General features: G+C 43.8%; 1 protein-coding gene across 13 annotated transcripts in view; it reads left to right on the forward strand.

Moving 5' to 3' along the window:
• ZMIZ1 (zinc finger MIZ-type containing 1) overlaps nucleotides 1-19,565 on the forward strand; it is a 394,693-nt gene that overhangs the window by 211,956 nt on the left and 163,172 nt on the right. For 7 of the 13 annotated variants that reach the window (XM_044420292.1, XM_044420291.1, XM_044420293.1 and 4 more), the window contains one exon: nucleotides 9,956-10,066. In XM_044420292.1, coding sequence (XP_044276227.1) covers nucleotides 10,007-10,066 — 60 coding nt within the window. In that variant the 5' untranslated portion in view covers nucleotides 9,956-10,006. Of the gene's footprint in view, nucleotides 1-6,484; nucleotides 6,552-9,955; nucleotides 10,067-14,421; nucleotides 14,895-19,565 lie in introns of those variants that run through there. The other 6 variants (XM_044420286.1, XM_044420287.1, XM_044420289.1 and 3 more) reach the window with 4 other exon arrangements.

A 19,565-nucleotide genomic window follows, 5' to 3' on the forward strand; every position in this document is an offset into this window, starting at 1 on the left:
TTCATCGAGAACAAAGGAGCTTTTTCTTTTTGCCTGACTGGACGGGAGCTGAAAAGCCATCACCTCTGCCCAAGAGGGGCGCTCACGGGAAACCAGGATCTTGAGTAAGCCGTCCGTAGGAAAGCCATCCACGTTAATTCAGCTCGCCAGAACTAATCAATGCTGGCACAAGACTGGAGTGAGGCCTTTATTGTACCAGCCGATGCACTTGGCTGCAGATGCGGCACTGCTCTGCCCCAGTGAAAAATCTCTCCCCTCCCTCAGTGAGATTTTCATCCCTTCCTACTGTGGGTCGCATCCCAAGCCTGCCGTGCTGCATGGCCCACCTCGCCACCCTTTTGCTTTTGCAATCAGGCTGCAGATGTGCTCGATGATGGAACAATTTCTGCGCACTGCCGCTCCTGCTCCCAGCGGAGTCCAGCGGGCTTGCTTATGCAAGCTGTCATCTCTCCTTTTTTTCAGCGCTTATGGGGTTCTGCCACCGTTGTGGCAGAGGCTAGGAGAGGAGTTTCTTGCATGCCAGCATCTAATAGACATGTACAGGGGGTGGGAGGGGAGGAATTAGAAAGTACGGGGCTGCAGAGGGCTTTTCACAGCCCTGCAAGACTGCCCTCGCTCACAGCTCAAGCCACCATAAATTAAATAAATCCATTCCCACCCCTCGGTGAGCCTGGGTACGTGCAGGCGTGCACACACACACACACACACGGCTCACATGCTCCTGGAGTCCCAAGATGACAGAAAGTCTTCCAAGGATCATTGCCCATTTTTAGAGTGACAATAGAGAGTCCCGTCACAGAAATATCTTTTCTTCCTTGTAAGTCCTCCCTTTGCCTTGCAGCCAGTCCCCTTTTAATTGCCCCGAGCCAAAAGTGGTAGAGATTTAGTTGCTTGTAGTAAATAAAGCTTTATTAAAACCTACTTCCTCCCCCCACCACTCAAGTGTTTAATGATTAAAATGACCTTTCACCTGACATTTCCATGGTGCTTATTTTGTTTTTAAAGCACCATTTCTACTAAGGGAATAAACCAGTTATTGTGGATGGATACTTAAACGCCAGGCAGCTCTTGGTGTTTTGAAGAGGAAAGGCATTCAAGTGTATCCTGAAAAGGAAAAGGAAAACCCTTAATTTAAAATAAGTGTTTCTTGATTTATTAGTATTTGTGTATACATGTATGCATCAAGTCACCTTTTTCATGTACTCAGACATGCGGGCTGGGGAGACAGACACACACAGGCGCAGCGATAAATTCCATTTTGGAACAACTTCTACCTGCTTGTTTTGCTTCTCACTTACGAGTCTTCCGTATCTCTTGTGGCCTGTAGTCATTATATGGCAAAACTATTAAAGCCATATAACATGATTGCAGCAGTGAGATCAAAATGAAGCCCAAGCTAGGTTTGACCAGTTGATAGCTGCCAAATTCAAAAAGGTTTATCTTGGGTGGGATGCAATCTTGGGTGGGCAGATTCTGCTTCTCCTTCTCATCCCCAGGTGTTATGTCCCTTACCCCCTGCCCTTTCCTGGATTTAGGAGCCCACTCTAACAAAAGGAAAGATCATGCAGAAAAGGAGAAAGAGCAATCAGTCCAGAAAGAGCAATCAGTAAATGAAAGGGCAATCAGTCCAGTATTCACACAGACATCCTCGCTAGGATTCACCGTCCTGCCTTCATTCTCTGGGTCGCAAGTGGAATCTCACATTCCCCACTCTTGTTGAAGTCTGAGACAATAAAAGCAGGGAAAAGCTCTTTAATGTCAAGCCAGATCCTCCACAGGGGATTGGGCTGATGTTGCCATGCTACAGATTGCAACTTCCTGCATAATGCTCAAGTTGTTCTAGCTTACTGCTAAGACAACATCCTCCTAGGTCCCGCTAAGAGAGAGTACCAACCCATAAAGCTCAAGCTGCTGTCACAATTGGCTTTGAAAGAAGAAGACCTTTACCCCTGTCTTGCTCTGCCTGATTTACTTACCTTGACCAGTTTCTTCTCTCCTTGCAGCAACCTCACCTGTCTCAAGCTAAGTGTTCTACGTGGACTGGATTCTATTTGCTCAGGTCTGACCCTGTTAGGTACCCTTGACTTCCTTCCAGGTGCTTCAGATGGCCCTAGAGTGGGTCACACCTGCAGCTTCCCCACCCACCCTTTGCTTTGAAGTTTCTTCCTCTGTCCACCATGTTTAATCCCAACCCACTAGAGCAGAATTTGAAGGTGTGTGGAGGGTTTCAGTGGGACAAGGAATTTCCCCCTCCCCATTCCACTAACGGAAGTCATGTCATTAGTAGAAGAGGTTAATTAGAGATAGCTCTACCTTAAATTAATACTTTGGTAGGCTTTCCTAGGTAAAGAGTTTCAGAACCAGGGAGCAGAGAGTGGTTAACTGTGGGAAAATACTCCACTGATGCCCATTCATTCCTCAAACTAGGCAGAAGTAAAGAATGGCTTTACAAAACCCATTAGGCACTAGGAGCTCTTCCTGGCCAGGGAGCGAGACAGTCCAATGCTAGCAGCCCGAATATTCCCTCTGTCATTCATTAAGACACCTCCCAAACTGCTCTCTCTCATCTGTGATCCTATGGGCTTTCACACAATGAAAGCCCAAATGACAGACCACACAAGCCTTTTAACATCCCCTCTCAATCCAGTACCTCTTTTCCTTCTCTTACCTGCAACCTAGATAAGGGACTTGTCCTCCAGGTCATGTTGCAGGGCTGTGTTGCAGAACTGCCGCTCTTCTGTTGGATCTCCTCTAACAGCCCCGTGAGCTCCCACGTGAGTTCCTTCCTCAGGTTCCTGCAACACTGTAAATGCCCTTTTGTGAGCTCCATACACTGCTGCCTGAGGCACTGAAGAGACACTGCCTCATCCCCTTGGGAGTTAGAGGGCTTAGGAGAGCCTTGTTGGGTTTAACCATTAGACTGCAAGGACCAAAACTGTGCCTCAGTATCCTTTTTCTCTACATTTTATTTATTTATTTGTTTGTTTGTTTATTTAGAAAATTTTCTATGCTGCCCCATTTGCTGAAGCTTCGGGGCGGCTCACAAAACATCAATTAAAATATAATACACTAAAAATATAAAACGAATTAACAATATAAAATAAGTCGCCTAAGAAACAAGCAGGTGTCCAGAGATGGAAAATCAAATATTGTATGGTGCACTTGTGTGTAAATGTGTGCACCGCGTTTTGACCAAGTGCTTTTAAAGTGCCTTTGTGAGGAAGAAAAAATTTGCTAAATTGGACAGCAATGTTTTTTGAACAACTTCACTGAGCAATGAGTGTTGATAATTTTGAGGATCCCCTGCCAAGATTCAGGCTGTGTGGAAAGACATTGCTTTCCTTGATACCTATGCACAAACACCGGGAATCTATTGTATAAATTGTTAAAAGTGTGTGTGTGTGTTCTCTCTCATACACACATGCATGCAGAGAGACAGACAGACAGAGAGTGTTCTATCCAAGAGCATTTGTGTAGTAAAGTCCATGCTGATAGAATGCAGTTAAGAATATAAACAAAGAGCTGAAAACACTGTTGCTTTCTCAAATCAACATGAGTGCATCACTTTCTCAAGGTGCTCTTTCTCAGCTTCATTCTCCCTCCCTACAATCTGCAACATGGGGATAATACTACCAGCTGATCTTACTTGGTGGCTGTTAGGAAAAACATGATAGAAATGATGAGCCATTGGGGTTGTTTTTGCACTGATGTAAAGTGGCTGAGAATTGCAGCCGATTTACCCTTTGCTGTTAGGGCAGCCGTGTATGTGTGTAATAAAATCTTTGAATGCAATATTGCAAGGCACAGAGGACTGAATCCTAAGGCTAAAATCAATGCAATTAAATGGTAATAGGTAGGTTTTTCAAGATGGTCTGCCATCTTTCCCTGTCTTCTTCATCTCCGACTGAACTGATATTTGCTTTCCGCTGGACACAAATTATTCCACTTCCCATCTTTGGGTTGTTTGGCCTAGCAAAGGTATATTAAACGGTAGCAGATGCTGAGATTGGCATGGTATTTAGTCCTGACGTTGGAACATCTTTGATCAAAGAGCACTTTGCACCACATCTCCAGAGCAAGCCTTTTTGAGCGTAGCTGTCACGGAATATGAATGCTGCTCCTTAGCTCTCTATTTGCCAGCGCAGGAGGTGTGAAAGATGGCAGCGAATGGGGAGATAGTTAATCAATAACCGCAAGGTCAGACAGACAGTGTCAGTTTTAGTGCTCCCTGTTAGGAAGCAGAGACAGAGGATTTGTAGGGACTTGTAAAGGCTTAAAAGAAACACAAGGCAGTGCTATACCAGAGCAGAACTGGAGTTCCTGCGGCTTCCATAGAAAAGGGAGACCTCTGCTGGTTTGCCTGGGAAAGCCGCACTTCCCAGCCCAGCACTGTAGGAAAGCAAAGCTGGGACCCCTTGGAACCATCTATCCATTCAGTGACCTTGTGCCGGGTGTGTATAGCAATGCGTCTGGCTGGGTTTTGCAGTGTGAGGCTTTTTCTATTGATCCCTTCCCATATTACAACATTTGATGCCACCAAATCTGCGTGTATATGAATGAGACCCACATAATGCGTCCGTTTCTTTTTCCTAAATACAGCTCACAGCAGATGATCAGCCAATGCTGGAGAGAAACAAACAAAAGCGAGTCATCTATTATATCAGGTGCATGATTCACGTTTGCCCAGGGTCAACTTTTTCTAAGCTCCTAATGCATATGCTGTTTTGCATGCATACGGGAAGAAACATACATCTTGGTTTCATTTCTTTTAAATTCAGATTTTCCAAGTTGATAATTGTGCTGTAAACGCTGAGTAAGCTTTAGGTTTTGCACATGTGTTACACTGGTTAACACAAGAGTTAAATTCAGCTGAAAATGTAAGTTCACATTTCAACCGTATTATTTTTTGGCTGTTAAATGCAAAATAATAGAAAACAGTGTACTGTTGTGAGCCTTATGTTGTGTTGAAGAGAACCATATATGGTGTTTGTATATATCATGAGAAATTAGTGAATTCTGGGTAGACTTCAAAGAATCTTGGGGATAAAATGCCTGTTTAAACACCCAGTTTACATATAAGCACTTTTAAAAATCAATAGAACAAAAAGGCAGATTTCCCATATTGGAAATCTTGTATATATGTAACATGTAACTTGCTTGCAACCATGGGAAAAAAATATTTTTCACAGCTGGAAGTGTTAACACTATGGTGTACATGCCCATATTAAACTCCAGCCTGTAACTGGAACTATCTCTTTCCTGATTATTTAACTGATCAGTTAGCAGTAGTTCCCTCCCACCCTGTTTGTGCTCCAGCTCAGTACTTAATCAAAGCTTTTTAATAGATAGTAATTGTCTGCCCTTGCTAATGCTTCTCAGCATACAGAGACACAGAGCAAATTATTCAGTTTTGTCTGATTGATGAATTTCCAGGCGCAGAATGCAGTGTCGTTTCTTGCTTATGTTTACCGGATGCTACAGATATTCCAATGGCATAGACTGGCAATGCTTTGGCAAAGAAGGCATCTTTCCCAGCCCTTACTCCTTATAAATCTCCAAGGCCTACTGGAGTTGCAGTGGTTACCACTCGCTAACGAGGATCGTTTCCCCTCACACACAGTACCTGCTTACCTGCGGCCCCTCACTAGGCGTCAGCATTGCATGTGCACAGATCTTACCTGTGGTTAAAACACACTGGAGCGCCTTCCTAGCCCAAAATTTGAACTTAGGTGTAAATCAGGATGCGTTATCTCTCCTGGCTGCTCATCTTGCACCTCCCTTCTCGTTTCTCCTCTCTGCTCTCCCTCTGTGCCTTTTGCTCTCCACTCATTATTGCCTTACCAGCAAAGAACCAGTTTACTTGCAGCATTCTTTAATGTGGAGTGTATTGTCGTAAGTAGCGTACATCAGCGAGTCCGAGCATTTATGCAGACCTGTAAACTAGTGTTTACAGCAGATGTTAAATTTCTTGTCCTCGGGGACTCCTTTTCCACTTTGCTTGTTCTCATCTGCCACAGCACCCCTGAGCATTGGAGAATATCTCGAGGAGAATTGTGCGGTGCCTTTCAATTCCTGTAAGGCACCAGCCATGATTACAGGGCCTTGTCTTAGTCCTTCATAAATGAGGAAGGCACCCTGGAAGGTGCCTAATAGTGATATGCGCCTGTGCCTTCCAGAGAAGTAGAAGTAACACAGGCTAAACCTTCCTTCAGTGAACCGTGCCTGCTGTTGCTGATCTTTCCACCCTCCCAAGGAATGCGTGGTACCCCAGAACCCAGTCGAAAAAGTCACCAGACTAGTTTATTTACAATAAATAAACTAGCAAATAAACTGGTATTGTAGCCCAATGGTGAAATGGACTACAATTCTAGAATTGCTTTTAGAATTCTAGAATCTAGTTCTGGAATCTAGAACTAGAATTGCGGCCCAATGGTGAAATGGGCTACAATTCTTCATAAGCTATTTCTTTCTTTTTCCCTCCCAGAAATTCCAAAATAGAACTGGACTTTACCAGGCGCCTGATTTTCTACAAGCTTGGCTTTTGGACTGAGGTAAAGGGGAAACCTCTGCCCCACCCTGCTATCCCATTCCATATTTGTTCACGCCCCCTCAGCTTACTCCTCCATCCTCTTGGTGGGGTTTTTTTCCAATTTCTCAGATTGGATGGGGACGTTATCCAGGATTTCCAGGGCAGACATCATATAGAGAGGCATGCATCATTATCCAGCCCCTGGTACGGGTGGATCAAGATAATTTAATTTGGCATGGCACATAGTCTGGGCATCCCAGGTTGTAATTTATAAAAGGGGCTTTTGGAATATAATACAGAAAAGCACCTCCAATTTCAATTTAAAAAGTGATTCTCAAAAGTTTGCAAGGTGCTGACTTAGGGTCTTGTCTAAATAAAATCTTGAACATTTTCTGGTAAGATAGCAAGCCTAGCTTGCATGTGCTAGGGTAATTTATATGTGTGCTTTGTTTTAAATGCCTTATTCTTGAAATTTGTTTTATATGGCATGTTATATTGTTTTGTGTGTTGTTTTTTTTACCAAATCCAAGCTCTAGGGACTGGGTGGGTTAGAGATTTACTTTAGTAATCATAATTTGTTATATCTAACCAGAGCCCTATAATTCTAGTGGGGGACTTGGGTATTTACATTGACACTGCTATTACTAACCTGCAATTCAAACAAGGAACTGAATTTCTAGTGTTGCAGACTCCAAATTACTTCCCACTATCTGGCCAGGTAAAGCACAGTGTAATTTTTGTTCCCAGTCTTTCTGTTTGATTACTACTAATGACCGCAAGGCATTTTCTTCATGCATGTTGAATCACCCTACTGCTCTGTAAACCCTATAATCTACTGTCAGAAGAAGTTTCCCGATGATGTTGGCTGGCAATGTCAAAGCTTGGCATGACGTAGCCGTGAAGAAAAAAGCCTTTCTCTAAGTCCTTGTTGCATTTTGACCAGAACCTAGTGATCAGTTTAAGCTGATGTCTGAATAATTTAGCAGAACAGTGAAAGAAAAAAACCTGAAAGAGGCAACGAAACAGGCACCCACATTTTTCACAGGGATGGCCGAAGCGGTTCTTTTGCCTAATGCCCCATGCCTGCTCCAGATTCCTTTTTCTGGGGCTGGAGAGAAAGAAAAGCCTTCAAGTTGAGAGAAGCAACATGCCTCAGTCCTTTTGATAATCTGAGAGTGCTTACATCTGCCAGGGATAGAAGAGACTCCCTGAAATGGTATTAAAACTTCTATTAAATTATATTAAAATCTAGTTAGATTTAGGATATAGAGCTAATGGGAGCGGGAGAACTGGAAAAGCATTACTAGAGGTCTTAGCAGAGGTGCTTCTTGGGTGTTCTGCATATTCTGGTATACCTGTTTGTTAAATCCAGACCTGAAACAACAGGTATTTTGTCTTAATTGTCTTATATTCTAGGGAACATTGATATTATTTTCCCAAAGCATGTGCTTTGTTTTCATTTTTCATTGCCTATCCCCATAAGCAATTAATATGCAGATAATGTGGTGTTTAAGATGGATCTTTGCAGAAATGGTGTCATGTTTGGGTTAGCTTATCTTACAGGCAAATTCCTCTGCTTTCTGTTGAAAGATTAAAGTTTGAGGATTTTATAAACAGCTGCGCTCTGAATGAACTCAGTTTTATAATAAAATAACTTACATTTTCCAAAAGGTCCTTGGATTGCATCTGCTTTTGAGAAGCTGGTGTTAACACAGTGTATATGTTATACAATAACGCCTGTATATGCAACAGGCATTTCTGTGTCATGAAGTATTATAATTCATCGACAGGAATGCTTTAGTAAACCCTCTTGTGCCTGAAGTGTAGGAATGAATGCTTGAGCTGGCATCCTGACTTCTCATTCAGCAGAGAGAGATTCCTTTCTCTGCAGTCTAATCCATCAGGAGCCGTGAAAGAAACATTATCAGTAAGGCACAGAGACGCCCAGACAGCTTGCGTGGGGGTGGGAAGCACCTGGTACTGGCGTAGCTGAATTCAGACCATCCCAAAGCAGATCAGAAACTCCCTCCTTCCAGGGCTTGAGGAATAACACTGCAGCCTCTCCATGCAGCGTGCATTGAAAGGCTTAATGGGAGATGGACATCGTGTACTCATTCGATGGGGAAGCTAGAGCAGACCTTTGCCATGTATAGCATCTCAGGTCCGGACTCTGGAGTCTCCAGTTAAAAGATGGAAAGGGCCTCTAGCCAAAAAACCACTGCCAGGTGGGGTGCACAGGTGTGGGCTAGAAGCCCAACTATATGGGGCTCTCATGGGGCCACATTATAGAGTGGAAAATTCAGCATATGAGGGAGCAAGGCCATGCATGTTTATGCATGTTCTCCAACTCCTAACTTTCCCCAGCTAGCTAGAACATTTTCGTGTCTAAACATGCATAGGATTGTACCTGCAACTTGACATTTGGTATCTGGGGGAAAAAGTGTGTTTCTCCTTGCTCCTGGAAAAGTACAGAACTATTGTTGTTGTTGCTCTGGCTGCACAACCATTTATTAATTTATATCGGACATATGTGAAATGCATACCCAGCAAATGGCTTCCCTTAGCAACTTGTAAGTTTATTCTCTGACCGCCTAGCTGTGTGGAAGCATGTACTTGTGTTTGTGTCATCATTAAGTTTGGATCCAAAACAAAGAGAGAATCAGTGGAAAAATCCTTTTGTGAAAAAAATCAGCAAGCAAACCTTCATTATTGTTCTGCTAGCCAAGGATTGCATCATATATGTTAATACGAATGTCTGAAATGTGGTTAATATCAGCAGTCCTTCTAATTGTCTGAAAACTCAGATACGCGCTGATGAACGTAGACTTCCACCTTTACTGCACAAAAGAATGGGGAAATGGATTAATTTGGAACACATGGATGTGCTCCAAGTCTCTTGACACTTTTCTTTCCATGCACGTTATGCCCAAACTAAGTTTAGGCCTCATTTGATATAGGAACCTCATGTGTGTAGGTGGATATGTTCAAAAACAAGTTTCACGTATTGAGTCAATGCAGCTTTGTGACAGAAGTTTTCCATACATTGTGCACAGATTACACATTTGGTGCACCCACCCATACCAGGCACTCTGGCTTTTGTCACCTGTCCAGTAAAGTAACCAGCTGGCCTCTTTCTTTTCTTCCCTGTGAGCCACCAAAATGGAGGAGAAGGGAGGAAGAAAAGAGGAAGAATCAACTGTGAAGTACAATGACATAAAGGTTCAGCCTCTGACTTAGGGGGAAACACATGGCAAGCTTGGCAAGGAATCCCCTGAATGACTCCCCAGCATTATGGGACTTTACCATGTCATGGTTCCGTAATGATAAACATTTGCAGAATAGCATCCAGAACCTCATTCATCTGTAGGACTGCATGTGATTTCTTTCCCTCTTAATGACTGATCTTCTTCTTCTTATATCTTGCAGCTTGAGGGATTTTAATGGCTTTCAGGTAGAATCCAAGTGGAGACAATCAAAATGAATTCTATGGACAGGCACATACAGCAGACCAACGATCGGCTGCAGTGCATAAAGCAGGTAAGCCAACAAAAAGCAAATAGGTCGGGGCACCCACAGCATGGCCTGTCAGACTGTGCCCTCCGTGGCACACCCATTGCGTCAAACCCTGTTTTGCTGACCAGTAGATGGAAAATCCATTTATGAACATAGATTCAGGTGGCCTCTACAGCTTAGTTCTTAAGGGGAGGGTCCCCTCATATTTCCATGTCATGTTCTAGTTAATGTGCCCTTTTACGCTGCCTCTTTTAAGAGCCACGCTCATTTCATGTTCTGGTCTTCTTCCCAGGAGCTCAGGGTATTGGAAAGGTCTTCCCCTAGCTCAGTAAGTTGGGATAGTGGCCAGCTGGCTCGAGGTCATGTGGTCACTTTCATTATTTGGTGGAGATTTGATCTGCTTTCGTTCACTCCACTCTGCTAGTGTTTGACTGCCAAAAGAATGTAAAGCCTGAGGGGGATATTGCTCTTAGGCAAGCGATGGACAGGCACTGGTCTCTGGGCACACGTGTTTGTCACTAGCCATGGTTCCCCAGTGCATGTTCACTGCATGTGCCTTCCCAATTGTTCTTTATGTATTTACCCTGGAAAGTCTCTACCCACAATCCTGCGAAGAGTGGGAACTGTTTGGAGTAGGCATCAATTCCTAGCCTTTTGGATGGCTTTGTCATATGTTATAGAATTCTGTCCGTGTCTATTTGTTCTTGTTGTTGTTGTTTTGTGCTGCCAAGTCCTTCTGACTTAGGGCAACCCTATGAATGAAAGATCTCCAAAATGGCCGACCCATGACAGCTGTTTAGGCATTCTACACTCAAGCTTTTGGCTTCCTTTATGGTGTCAATCCATCTCTTATTTGGTCTTCCTTTTCTTCTCCTGCCTTCAACTTTTCCCAGCATGATTGTCTTCTCCAGTGAGACTTCTTATTACATATCTGTTCTGTATCCTTCAAAAAAAAAAAAAAAAAAAAAACCCAAGGCGTATTCCTTCCCTTAAACTGATCTGCAGCCTAGAGTAGGATTTTAACGTGCTGTTACGTTTCTGATTTGTAAGCTGTCTTGAGATCCATTTCAATAATGACAGGATAGAAGAGTTTTAAATACATAAATGAATGGTTATTCCAGGCACACTTTAACTCTTTCATGGAGAACAAGAACCCCTGTGGGTGTGTGAATATGAGAACACATGCACACAATTCCCAAGTGGTTCTGACTCTGCAGGAGGGATTATGGGATTTGCTTAGCTGACCTGTGAGGAAGGTTATGCGCACACGTGTGGATTTTAATACAAAAGCATGCTCTGAAAGCACTTCCTCTAATTCTGGAGGGCACCCTCATGGGAGGACAGGCATTCACTGGCCCTCAGGTGCCCTGCACAGGATGCTGCTGCGAATCCCTGAAGCCACTCACCTGGATGCCAGCGTCCCGATTTTCATGACCGAGTCTGAACTCCTGGAGAAACTGGTTTCTCAGACACTGCACTGGGGGAACTCACTGTCCTTGTTCCTTGAACTGATTTTATTGCAAATCAGTAATAAATTGTATTGTTAAATAGTAAGTTGTGCATTTTCTAGCATGGTGGGCATTTAGCCTTTTTTTGAAGGTTTCATAGATGTGGCTAATCTTTTAAGAAGTCATTGTCCGCCAGTACCCTGGTCCAGTCCAGACCCTTGAAATTTGTCCTCCCCCACTTCTGCTCCAAATCATTGCTCCCAGTTGCTTTTCAGTTTTCCAAATATATGTGGGCCATTGCAAAAGTTAAGCCTTCTTGTCTTCTTGCTGCTTCTCCACTCTAAACTGCCTAGAATGGCTTTTTCTAGGAGAAGGAAAATGTCCATTTGCATTACTATCCCTAATGTTAAATCCAGCCCAAGATAAATTCTACACACCAAAGCACCATCCCTTTGAAATTTGATAACCTGCATGGGTGAGTTTATTTATTTTATTTAGTTATTTAAAGCTTTTATAGACCATCCCATTATTAGCATCTCGGGACGGTTTACCACAAGAGTTATCACACTTAAAAAAATAAGGCACATATTTAAAAACAAATACCTTCATACATGACTTAACTGAAGGAAAATAAGTACCCATTCCATAATTCAGGCCAAAAGTACATATTATGAAATTATTTACAAAGGCTATGAGCAAGGTTGATACCATGCTGAGAATTATTAGGAAAGGGACTAAAAATAAATCCAGAAATACAGTGTTATCACAGTTGATTTGATCGGAAATTATGGCATGGCCATATTTGGAATGATGTAACGTCCTGAGTGTCTCGCCTCAAGAAAGGTCATTATAGAGATAGGAAAGATGCAGAGGACAAGCAAAATGATAAATGTGTTCCAGCTTGGAGGCTTTTAGTTCTGGGGAGAAAGCAACTAAGGTGGATATGGGAGAAGGTTACCCAGTTGGCCATGTGGTGGAGAAAGCAGGCAGGTAGAACGATCAGCACTCAGTCGTAACAGGAGCTTCTGCATTGCTCCCGTGTTGTGCCTGATTCTGCCCAGGTTTGGAAGCTGAGCTGCTTCCTCCACCCCATGCAATTAAAGCAGACCTTTTCCAGCGGTGGTTCCCACTGTGAAGCACAGCGTCTGCCTCTGCTTTTAATGGCACGATGCTTCCGGAGTATTGTTTCTATTGGCACTACTGAAATGGAACAATAGGTGCCGTCAAATCTGTCCCCGTTGGTTTGGTGGTTCCAGGCATGGGGAGCATCACCAGTGACAGTGTCAATATCCACCCACAGTGCGAAGCCAATATGTCAAGGCGGTAGCAGTTGGATGCCTCACACCTTGAGCCGGGTTCTTCCAAAATGCCTTAGTGTGCCTAGCTTTATGAGACCTCTCTGACTTCACATGCTTTCTCTCCTCCCTGTCTGTCTCTGCTGGAATGTGTTTCTCCCACAATCAAGCATGTTCAGGGGGAAGCTGCTCTGATAACGGCCAGCCGTTCATGGCTTCTCAAGACAGTTGCAGGCTTACTGATTGGCATTCCAGCCCTGGCTGGTCTTTCTGTCCTAGAGGGCTGCCCTTTTTGGCTGTAACAGTTGGGAAGTGGATGGGCAGTGTGAAGATGCTGGGTTCAGACACGGAAGCAAACCTGAAGCGAGCACATGGTCAGGCAGGGTTGGGTGGCATTGTACACTTCAGAAATGCTCTTGATTTTCTCAGACTTCCCTCCCATATAGCATGCAACCAGCTGTTTACAAACACATCCTTATTCTCCCCCAAACATTATTTTTTGCTGTGCTGCGGTTCCTAATTTCCAAGATTCCTGGAACAAAAATGAATAGGGCTAGCACATGGATGTAATAAAGAGACATCTTGTCCCAAGGAAAGGAACGGAAAGGAATGGAAAGGGGGAAAACAGATTGTAAGAAGAAATAGCAATTGGGGATTCATTCGGATGGGTGCTGTGTTGTGAGCTCCACCCTGTTGCTGGCTGGTTTGGAATTGCCTCAAATACAGTGGAATATAAAGTTTAGCATACCTGAGCTCTGGCTTCTGAACAAAGCCAGATGTGGCTTTTTGTGGCCTGGGAGACGGAAAATTATTCCTGACGATGCCTGCCCCCAAAGCAGGCCTGCTTCAGTCATGATCCAGCAGTCCAAATAAGTCACCCTCACATCTCACTCACTCCTCCTGATTTTGCTGCCTGCTCACAATTGCAAAAACTGAGATGGAGAAGAGGTTGCCGAATGCTTGGAAGGCCACAGTATGTGGGTGGATGGTTGTACTTTGCCGCCTGAGGCTCATTTCATGCAGGCCCATCTTAAAATAATATTAGTAGTTGCAGTTTAGGCTGCTTTGATCACTCCTGACATGTTCAGAGTTTGCTAATTAGACATCAACTACCTCAATCAGTGGGGACAAGTGAGACTCCTTTCACTGTCTTAAGTGTGATTCACAGCCTGCTTGCTGGCATATCCTGCCTGTCTTTGCCCATTTTAAAGGGTTGTTTGTTTATTTTTCTACTTATCAAAATTTACAAAAGCATTTGCTAGTAATGCTTTCTGGAGAAGGAGATAGAATTCATGATCAAACCTGACAATTTGACTTTTAAGACAGTCGTTATTCATTGTTCTAAAGAAGCCAAACTATTTCATCATGCCCTTTGCAAGCTGGTGGGTGGAACGCAGATGTTGTTTTTCAACTCTGCATGGTGGTCTTTATAGGAAAAACTTAGTTTGCGTGACATAATGGAGCATTTCCTCTTGAGCAGGTTAGCGCTTCGCTGCCAGAAATCTTGCCTCATGCTTGCTGCTTTGGGATATTGGTTTCCAACTGACAAGAATGAGATGGCTCAGCCACCTCCCCCCGCCCCACCACCAAAATGCACAGAAACCCAAAGAATCAACTAGAGCCATTTCACAGGGACAAGGAGGGGGTTGGGTACTTCCTGTTTCGATAAATGACTTACAGAAAAAATGTAGAGGAGAGCGGCGGCGGCTGCTACCAAACAATGTTTTTTCCACCTTCCTGGCTCGGTTGTTCTGAGATGGCTGACATTGTGGCTAGCTGTGGTGTTTTGCTCCTTTTCCTGGAATTTTGGATCTACTTTTCACTTTAAACAGACCAGCTTCGCTATTGCTTTCTAACTGCGAATAAGAAAAAAGAATGGCTCCAAAGAAGAAAGTTGGTAGACCTTCTTGGCAGCTTGAACAACCTGGAGCTTTGGCAGCTCCTCCAAGGACAAAGCTGTTCCTTGAGCCTTCACAGCACCAGACCATGAGTGTGGCCAGGTGTAGAATGAGAAATGACTACCTGTGCATGGGGTCTCTGCCACAATTAGACCCTGAGGAGCAGCAAAGTTTGCACACCATCCACAATTTGGAGGAGAGCCTGGGACAGGTAGGCTTTGCTGGGCATGTGTTTGCTAATGAAAAGGAGGTTAGATGGGTGTGCACTTTTGTGAGGAACAAGTGGTGAGCCATATCCTTTACTCATCCTGGTCTTATTGCTGGGGGAGCAGAATCAGCTTTGTTCAGGATATGGAAAGGAGGCATGAAGGACGCTTCAGTTCTGTGTTCCGTCCACATCCAGACATTTGAGCTGCAAATGACAGGCTTAAGAATCATAGACTCCTAGAATAGTAGAGTTGGAAGGGGCCATGAAGGCCATCGAGTCCAACCCGCTGCTGTTGCAGGGCACTACATTAACCATCCCACTCAGATGGCTGCCCAGTTTCTTTCTGAATGTCTCCAGTGTGGGAGAGCCCACCACCTCTCTAGGCAGCTGTTCCACTGTCGCATTGCTCTGGCAGTGAGGAAGCTCTTCCTGATGTCCAGCCTGAATCTGGGTTGTCACAACTTGAGTTGATTATTCCATGTCCTACCCTCTGGCATCAGCAAGAAGAGATCTTGGCCTTCCTCTTTGCGACAGCCTTGGAGGTCCTTATAGAGGAATACCATGTCCCCCCTCAGTCTTCTCTTCTCAAGGCCGAACTTGCCCAGTTCTCTCAGTCTCAGAAGTTGTCCTTCAAACAGAACCCATTTGCAAAACCGCTAGAGCGCCTTCCTCTGAAGTCGCACACTATCACCTGACCCTGTTTGACGCCAGTGCACTTGCCCCAAGTGGCCAGGGACAACGTGTTAAGAAAAGGATGTGGGGACTCCAAAGAATGTTTCAGCTTCCTCCATAGCACAAGCAAGGGGGAGACACACGCTGACCCAACCTCAGTGAAACAGCTGCCTCACCTATGCAGGAGAACCATGGCATGGCACTGCCATCATTAAAAAGCACAACGCTTTTAACGATTCATAGGGCTTGAACCTGGTGTGCCATTTCAGATTTTGGGGTGGGGTGGCAAAGAGAGAGAGACAGTTTCCTGAAAGCTCTGTCCTTGGTTAGCAGGCCCCTGCTGTGGAATTGCGCCATTCGTTTATTTGGCTATTCTGAGCATCTTGGCCTGGCAAATAAGCCTGCACTGCTTTAGCACTTTGCTTTTGTGTTTGGCAGTTTAGCTCAGCTATTACATATTTGTAAGTAGTATTTCATACTGGCATATTTTTTATGTTTTATCTCTGGTTAAGCTGTCTGGAGTATATATGGGAGAAAGGGGGCATACATTTTAAAAAAAGGAAAAGACGTTTTGAAATCCTGCTCTTCATATACATGAGATTAGGCAGCAAACAAGCAGTTTATTTAAATAGCATTTGTCGATAGCATTCATATTCCACAATAAGCAGAGACACAGGTGGTCTGAGATGCAGAACGGGGCAGAAGAGGGCTGGCTCTCCTATCCTAAGCCCCATTCATTATTTAATAAGAACAACGGCTCAACCAGCAGGGAGTGTGGGGAGGAAAGGAGCTGTGCTTAAGTTCACCAGAGCTGCCCAAGGTGAATTGTTCACTACGCTGTAGATCCTCAGCCCAAGATCTTTGCTTCAGCTCGTTTGGAAAGCGGCATATATTATAATATGTTTACTCTGAGGCGGCTATGCAATTGCATGTGTCTGTACCCTGAACTTTCCAGTTGTTTCGGAAACATATGCTGGCACACGTGCCGTCCTGCGTCTGTGAGAGAAATGAAAATTTGGCTCGGATTAAAACATCACAGGTGCAGCTGCAGGTTTTCAGGTAGCTGGTCAAGGGAGCTCAGTCAGTAAGATGGATGAGTGAAGGGCATGTGGGAACCCACCTTCTGAGAAGGAGGAACTGATGAAAGGGAAGGTGAAGGAGGAGAGCTGGTGGAAAGGGAAACCGTAGGAAATGGAGGCAAAACGGGAAGATGCTTAGAACACTTTAGAGCAAGCTGTATCCTCTGGGTGGAGGTGAGAAATCTGTTGCCCCCCATGGCTAGTACTGCTTTCCTGTTTCCCTGTGTTCAAAGCTAGCCTAGTGGGATTGTTGCATTGGATTCAGGTGTTGTCAAGAAAGGCTATATCCTGAGGGTGAAGGTGGTGGGCGTGCCGCTTTTTGACAATACTGACCATTTATTTATTCATTTCATTTCCCATACCTGCAACTCACAGGATAACAACAGTGCAAATACGCAGATATATATGCATTTGCAGCCTGTCCTACACAATATTCCAGCATATCTTCCTCAATTTCAGTGAGATAATTTAAAACAAAACCCAAAAAGTGAACATGGTATTACAATTCAAACTTAACCCATAGTAACCTAGCACATTTTTCACTGCCCCAGAAATAAGGATGTGGGTTTACCACAAAATCTTCAACTGAGAAATTTTCTTGAAACATTTCCTATGCAAATTAGATGAAGTGTACAATCCTATGCATATTTGGTTAATTTGCATAGTGAAATTTGCATACAAAACTTTTATATTTCATTAGACATTTTTTCTCGTGCCCTAGACAGCAATCTAATTTATTTTATTTTACTTGTACTTGGTAAACAAACAAAGACATGTCCATGTGAATTTTTGTCCCAGTGCATGAAAAATATTTGACCTGAAATGTTTGAATGTGAAAAAAAACCCACACAGTATTATTTAAATGCTGTGTTGTGTGGGCAAAGTTATAAGAATACGCATAAACATTTAAAAACAATAGTATGCATTTCCTTTGTATGGCTTACATTTAAGTAAATAAACAAAGGTACTGAGAACTTTTGATGAACTAAAGGTACAGTTCTATCATTTATGCCTTGGATGCCTGTAAGCCCCTAAACTCAGAACCATTCAGGCTTCTAATGTGATCTTGGCTTCCCTCTTAGCTGGGGAGGCCACCTGGCCAGTTTCAGCTTTCTAGCTAGAGTGGGAAGAAGGCAGGTGTGTCACCAGGACGCCTTGTATCCTGACAGCCCCAGTCTCCTACCTGCCATCCCCCCCCCCAGAATTCTGCTTTGCCCCCCTCTGCAGCCAGCTGTTCAACCCAGCTGTGCTTCCTTTGATTCCTAGTTCTGAGGTCAGTCCTCTGTGTTTGACTGGGAATCACAGTTATCCTGAGCTCCACATGCCATGTCTTTAAAGACACCTAAAAAATAGGGCGATTTTTCAGCACAGGATGACACTAAACTGCATGACATGGGAGCTGAATCAGTAATGGTTTGTCTGAGACAAGGTAATGACCAGGTTAAGATTTGCACCTGTCCCTTTGTGAGCCACAGTTTCTGCTGCTAGTCAAGGTGCTGCTCCTGCATCCATCCAGGCAGAAAAGGGTGAGAGATGATAAAACAGACTACCTTAGATGTCTCTTTCTAGCCATTAACAGTCTGTTTACCTAAAGCAGGTATTCGTCATCACCTGCACAGTACAAATTGATGAAGCGATGCTGAAGAAAAATGCTGATGGGTACAGACAAGCAACTCTCGGGCTCATTCAGATATTTCCAAAAATCTGTTGTCAGGGCCGTAGCAGCTGTTTGCCAGATATTCCTTTTCCTTGCCTCACTGTGATAGCATTGCAGGATACACCAAACTGTTTTTTTCTCCCGGTTTTTGTTTTTCACATCCTCTGCACATGAGCTTCCTCTCTGTTCCAGCTGCTTCCCCTGTCACTGCATGTACAGCGACCAAATAAAGGCCCTTCTTGGAATGCATCTTCTTTCTCTGAGAAGCAATGTGATAACTTACCCAAGAAGAGGCTCGCATGCATCCAAATTCGACAAGCAGACCATTGCGGTTCCGCTGATTGACTTTCCAAACACATTTAGGACTGCATTTCCCAACCTGATGTCCTCCAGATGTGGTAAATTATAGCTCCGATTATTTTCACCCAGCATGGCCCAATACATCTGGAGAACGCCAATGCCAATTATGGTCAAATGCATCCAGAGGGTGTCATGTTGGAGGCGGCTCCTCGAGGAATGTGTGTCATACCTTTTCAGTTTACTTTTGCTCTGAGCACTTTCATCTGTGGGAGAGGTTTCAAACGTTCCAGCTGCACAAAACTTCTATGTTGATTTGTTTGCAGAAGAACCTTTGCGAGTTGCAGATAATTTTAATGTAAAATCCAGCTTCTCAATGCATTGTTCATGATGGCTTCTGCTGAACTATACAACCAGAGTACAGTTTGAAAAGCATTGATCTATGATATTGCCAAGTACTTATCCTCTGAATTCCCAAACAATGTTTCTCTGTTATACGATAAACAAATAGCATTTCCAAGATCTTGGAGGTTAATCCACGTTATTAAGGTAAGTTTTACCACTGGTTCCAGATGAAGCAGGGAAAACCGTAATGTTGCCTATGTGTTAACCTTAACATATAAGAGTACAAAATGGTTTTAACAGTTTTTGGAATGTGGCCTGAATAAATCCAAACATTGTAATGCAGTATAACTTGGAATGAATGGTGACTTCTGAGCTGGGAGAGGAACTAATTTCTTTCTGACTTTTTAAATACTGGCATGTATGTTTCACCCATATGTGGTGATCAAGCCTGATGTTAAGAATTAGCAGGGTACACTGTCGTTTTTCAAGGGGCTGCATCATTCTGTCCTGTGGCATGAAAGGCACTGCACGCACTGATCAGCAAACTGCCACAGATCTAACATTGTACGCATGGTGTATGCATTTAAACCACAATGTATGAAATGATGCTGAATTGATATGTAG

The sequence above is a fragment of the Varanus komodoensis genome, unplaced genomic scaffold, assembly GCF_004798865.1.
Source record: "Varanus komodoensis strain SLA01 unplaced genomic scaffold, ASM479886v1 scaffold11, whole genome shotgun sequence".
Lineage (NCBI taxonomy): Eukaryota > Metazoa > Chordata > Lepidosauria > Squamata > Varanidae > Varanus > Varanus komodoensis.